The sequence below is a fragment of the Antrostomus carolinensis genome, unplaced genomic scaffold (genome assembly GCF_000700745.2).
Source record: "Antrostomus carolinensis isolate BGI_N321 unplaced genomic scaffold, ASM70074v2 scaffold19108, whole genome shotgun sequence".
NCBI classification, from domain to species: Eukaryota; Metazoa; Chordata; class Aves; order Caprimulgiformes; family Caprimulgidae; genus Antrostomus; species Antrostomus carolinensis.
In genome coordinates this window covers 228-5,531 of record NW_010332507.1, presented here as the reverse complement: position 1 = coordinate 5,531, position 5,304 = coordinate 228, and the positions used below count along the sequence as shown (strand labels likewise).

The 5,304-nt window shown below is 55.9% G+C and overlaps 1 protein-coding gene across 1 annotated transcript; it reads left to right on the top strand.

Annotated features, from left to right (window-relative positions):
* The first annotated feature begins 504 nt into the window (after window positions 1-504).
* On the top strand, window positions 505-4,959 carry LOC104529285 (myosin regulatory light chain 2A, cardiac muscle isoform). Its single transcript, XM_010173554.1, has 7 exons — window positions 505-509; window positions 1,445-1,534; window positions 2,202-2,277; window positions 3,142-3,246; window positions 4,454-4,529; window positions 4,612-4,660; window positions 4,778-4,959. Exons 1-7 carry the CDS (start codon window positions 507-509, stop codon window positions 4,874-4,876), a joined length of 498 nt encoding a protein of 165 aa, XP_010171856.1. The 5' UTR covers window positions 505-506; the 3' UTR covers window positions 4,877-4,959.
* Window positions 4,960-5,304: the final 345 nt, after the last annotated feature.

Here is a 5,304-nt window from a genome sequence, read left to right as displayed (position 1 = left end):
AATGGGGCATGAAACCTCCCAAAGATACCTGGCAGGTGAAACATCCATGTCCCAAAGCTTGGAGGACTGTAGCCAGGGGGGTCATCCAAGGCCAAATGCTCCCTGCACGTCCCAGCTGAGGAGAAAAACCCAGCTGCAGCCCAAGTGACAAACGCGGGTGGGATTGCTCCTGTGCAGTCCCCGCCGTGGGTCAGCATCTCCAGTGTGGGAGCTGAGGGGCCGCCTGGCACTTCATTAACCTTGAAACCCTCTCTGGCTCACATGTCACGTCAGCCAGTGACAACAACAAGCTGCTATTCCAGATTAGAGAGAGAGAGGGACAGAGAGAAGTCAAGAGACAAGAGGGCTGGGGGCGGCCACTCTACCTATTACAGCCAAAAGTGGGCATGGGGCTATTTTTAGCCCGAAGTGGGATGTATTTATTGTTTCAGCCCATGGGAAGCGTGTGAGACATCTCTGAGCCTCCGAGACACCGCTCACGGCAACCGCGGCGGCTGCGTGAAGCCATGGTGAGTACCGAGAGCCCAAAGCTCCGTCGGGAAAAGGTTGTCACCAGGACGGCTTTAACGGGCAGGGAGAGATGGAGGTGATGGGATGTAACAGCCAAGGATCCCTCCAGCTCCAGAAACGGGAGGAACAAACTGGGGAGCATCTGGCTGCATCAAAAGCATCTCATAGGGAATGGAGAGGTGTCTCCCATGCTAGCAGAACTTTCTAACTGGGGCAGACCACTTTGGGGTCCAAATGCCATCGTTCTGCTTTCCCTTCCTCCATGCAGTGAGAGGAAGGGCTGGTGTGTCCCCCAAAACCCCCCCACTCTGCCTTCTCCTGGCCGAACCCCCCCCCATTTTAGGAAAAAGTTCCTGGAAGGTGGGAGGGTGAGTGGCTCTGTCCTCCACTCCCATTCAGAAGACCCATCCAGCTGTTTCTGGTTGTTCCAAGCCTCACTACAGGAGGAATCAGATGTTTTTAATAAGCAAATACTTTAAGAAGTTCTGTATTCTTCATGAAAGGCACAGAAAGGTAAGGAAGCACTTAACAACCACAGCCCTTGCGTGCAACCTCAGCAACGCTCCCAAATCCAGGTTTCCACCAGAGAAGATCTCACCCCCGTGCTGATCCTTTTACCTGCCGTAGGCTTTGGTGGGGAATTGATTTCCCAACTCATCTTTCCTTGGACCTATTTGCCTAAATTCATCAGGAAAACAAAGGTGGAGCTGTAATTTAAGTAGGAATCTTGATTTCCCTCAGTATCTTGGAGGGTCACATGTGCCCAAAGCTTCTGAGCAATGCACAGGAAAACCACCAAGGACCCAAGTGTGGTGGCAGGTCCAGCCCAGAGCTACCATGAAGGACTCAGTGACTAAGGAGAGGGTAGTTTCCTACTTTTATTCCACACCAGAAAGAGACAGGGAATTAGTGATACATCCTTGAACCCCTGCAGGCACCCAAAAAAGCCAAGAAGAGGATTGAAGGTGCTAATTCCAACGTCTTCTCCATGTTCGAGCAGGCCCAGATCCAGGAATTCAAAGAGGTAGGTGGGTTGGGTAGAAATGACTGAGGGTCCTTGATGAGATGTGACCTTCAGCTCTTCCCTCAGCGCTTTCAGATGGTGACAGCTGGTTTGTAACACGCCCGCTTTTGAGTTGTTGTATTTTAAAAGTGTGAATAACGACTCAGTGACATTGTTAAACACAGCGTCACCTCAAAGCTCCCCAGGAGCCCACACCCTGCAGAGGAGCTGGCAGCATCCAGGAGAGCAGGAGCACATCTCCCAGCCAGCTCCCAGCTGCCATGCCAGGAGCTCCTCACGACTTACCCCCTCCACGGCTCACACGTGGTCCTGTGTAGATCCCAGTTACAGAGATAACTGGTCCCAGTTAGAGAACTGATGGCTCAGGCTGTGCTCCCCAGTTGGTCTCATCCTGGGGTGCGAGGGCTTTGTCCAAGGCAGAGGGTCTGTGGGGTGTGAGGGTTTGGGCTGCCATGGGAAGCCCAAGGGCACAGGAGCCAGGATTGGTGCTGGACTGAGCTGTTGCTCCCTCGCTGGGTGAGGATCCCCAAAGCCCCATCTTGGGCAGGGCTCAAAGTGCCCTTGTCCCATCCAAGTCGAAGGGAGGAGGAGGAGGAGGAGGGTACTAAAGCCTTTGCAAAGCCCAGCAGCTCTCCCTGTGCTCCCTGCCCTCCTCCTGTGCTCCCAGGCGTTCACCATCATGGATCAGAACCGGGATGGCTTCATCGACAAGGCGGATCTGAGGGACACGTTTGCTGCTCTTGGTGAGTCCCCTTTTAGGACCCTCCCCAACAGCTTCAATGACATTAGACCTGTTATTAAACCAGCTGTGAGCCCTCGTTTGTCCAGGTTACCTGGATCTCCCATTTTGCTGAAGATCTCCTCATCCCAAATGACTTCTGTGAGATCCCACACGGGGTGACTTGGAGCAGCTCCCACAGCAGCGGCTGTTTAATCCCATAGGAACTAGAGATCCAGCTCCTGGATCCCACACAGCCAAATGCTCCCTGACTTCTCTCCTGCTAAGAAGCACCTGGCTGTGCCCACCCCACAGCATCTCTGGGTGTGTGGGCATTAGGGGGATTTATGGGATTTGTGGGAAGCTGTGAAGTTCTGAGCTTGGTTTTTTCATCACAGAGGTCAGCACGAAGCAGCAATGGGGCTGGGGAGTCCCAAAGACGACCCAACCTCAGGTAGAAGGATGGAGGCATTCAGTCCTGTTCCTTTCTGACACTGGGGGGCCAGAGGGAACCATGGTGCTGGTGGTTTTGACCCAAAACTTCTTCTGAGGAGGGCTGAAGCAGGCTGATCCATGGGACAGTGGGAGAAGGAAGCAGGACAGCCTAGTCCTTTGCAGCTCTTATTTTCTGTGATCCTGGGACCCCAGAAACCAGAGCTGGAGATGTCCAGCCCACATGATTCTCCCCTCTCCACTTCTGCTACTGCCATTTCTTGTCAGAGGTGGCTTCCTATGGCTGTGTCACTTCCCTTGGATGGGGAAAAAACCTCCAGGGCAAGGTCCCATGGTGTGTCCTTTAGCCCCTGGCCCATGGAGCAGAGCCTGGAGGTCTGCATGTGTTTGCAGCCAGTCAGGGACACTCGATTGACCCAACACCGCTCTCTCCTAGGGCGCCTGAATGTGAAAAATGAGGAGATTGATGAGATGATAAAGGAGGCACCCGGTCCCATCAACTTCACCGTGTTCCTCACCATGTTTGGGGAGAAACTCAAGGGTGAGAGGGCACCCAGGTTGCTGGGCGGGGGGGTTTGGTGGGTACCCATATGACCACCAATATCCTGTCCCACCTGGGGAAGCCACCCAATTCCTGGGGCCTCCATCACCCTTCCAGGTGAGACCCATCAGGTGTTCCTTGGAGGAGGCAGGTGGCACTGACTGCCATACTGCAGCGTGCAGAGCCCAAGAAATGGGTCAGAGCAAAGGTGCCTCCCGCACCACGGCCAAGAGGTGACACCTGGGGACACTTATGAGAGACCCGCGAAATGATCTCCCTCACCCATCCCTCCCACACCCCTTAGTGCCACCTTCTCCCAGTGGTAGCACAGGGACCTCCCAAAGACAGAGGTTTCAGTGGGACCATCACAACCCCTCTCCCTAGGTCCTCATCCTCCCAATCCTGGACTGGCCAAACCAGGGTCTGACTAGGTTTGGGTGCTCTCCTTGCCCCCCCATCCCAAGACACTGCAGATAGGACAAACGCAGTGTCATGTACCTCGAGCAACTGTCCCCAGGGAGGTCCCCATGCCCCAGAACTCACATTGACTTGCAAACCAACAGCCCCAAAGGCAGGGCTGGGGCTGCCCGTCCAGAGACCTGGGTCTCATCCCAAGTCTCTCCAACCTATTGGGGGGTATGAGCAGGTTCTCCATGCCTCAGTTTCCCCAGCCATTTAAAAAAAAAACCTCAAAACAACAGCTTATGATGCTGCTGTCCTCATAGAGAGAGAGGACAGGAAATCTCATGGCACCTCTGAGCCTGCTGACACCAATGGTGGCACTGATGGCCACGCTGGCAAGAGCACTGGCTGCAGCATGATTTTGACCAGAGGGCCCCGTTCTTCTACCCCCAGTATCAGTGGTGCAAGCGGAGGCATGCAGCCTCCCCCAGATCTCCCGGAGGTTACGCGGCCCCGAGGGCTGTGCCTGGAGCTCTATAAATACCCCCAAAAGATTAGATAGGAGCTGGATTCCAGGGCGGTGGTGACACAGCCTGCTTCACAGCACACCACCACCCTGGGGCTGCTCCTCTCTGTGCCACCACCCACACGCTCGAGGTCCCAGCTGCAGGGTCAGTGTTCCTGTGGGTCCCCCCACTTCCCAGCCTGGCCCTCCCATCATCCCCCCAAAGGCTGGGGGAAGCAGGAGGATGGAGCTGGTTTCTTCCTCCACCACCTCCAATGGCCGTGGCCATGTCATCTGCAGGTGCTGACCCGGAGGAGACGATCCTGAACGCGTTCAAGGTGTTTGATCCAGAGGGGAAAGGACTGAAATCTGCCTAGTGAGTGTGGGGGTGCCCGGGGGGGAGAGTGGGTGTCCCCACCGAGGCCTCCCTGGTGCTCACCAAGCTCTCTTCTTTGCAGCATCAAAGAAATGCTGATGACGCAGGGCGAGAGGTTTTCCCAGGAAGAGGTACGAGCTCCTTCCCACCCTCTGCCAGCTTCCCACGTCCTCCATCCCAACAGACACCCCCACCCCAGCCCCAAAACCTCTTCTGTGCCACTTTTTCCCCTGGCTCTTTCCCCGCAGGTCGATCAGATGTTCGCAGCCTTCCCTCCAGACATGTCTGGCAACCTGGATTACAAGAACCTCGTCCACGTCATTACACATGGCGAAGAGAAGGACTAATCCATGCTCGGTGCTGGGGCTGGCACCTCGAGACCCCCTCTCTCTAGGTGACACGGGGGGGTCCCTTTGCCTCTCCCCCTGGGGAACACATGAATGGTGTCCACATTAAACTGCCTTTGGCAAGAGGAAATCCAGCGGCCGGTGTGAGCAGTGCCTGGGCTGGTGTGTCTGTGCCCAGCGGAGCCCCCAGACCCATCTCAGACCCCGCTGCCCCCAGCCTCCCAGCCCCATTGCCCATCACCCTGGCATGGTCTCAGGTCCCTCTGCCCCACCATTTCCCACCCTGGCCCAGCTCCCAGCCCCAAACAGCTCAGTTGGCCCTGAGCTGTGGCTAGCAGCTATCTGGTCCCACCAGCCCAGGACCAGCCCTGAGCTTGGCTTGACTTTAGGCAGCAGAGAGTTGCTGCTTCTCCCAGCTGAGCAGGGAA

Excerpts from the sequence above, each read along its gene's own strand:
- LOC104529285 (XM_010173554.1), top strand. Across the intron at positions 1,535-2,201 it reads AGATCCAGGAATTCAAAGAG|GCGTTCACCATCATGGATCA; the intron begins GTAGGTGGGTTG and ends CTGTGCTCCCAG. Across the intron at positions 4,530-4,611 it reads AAAGGACTGAAATCTGCCTA|CATCAAAGAAATGCTGATGA; the intron begins GTGAGTGTGGGG and ends TCTTCTTTGCAG.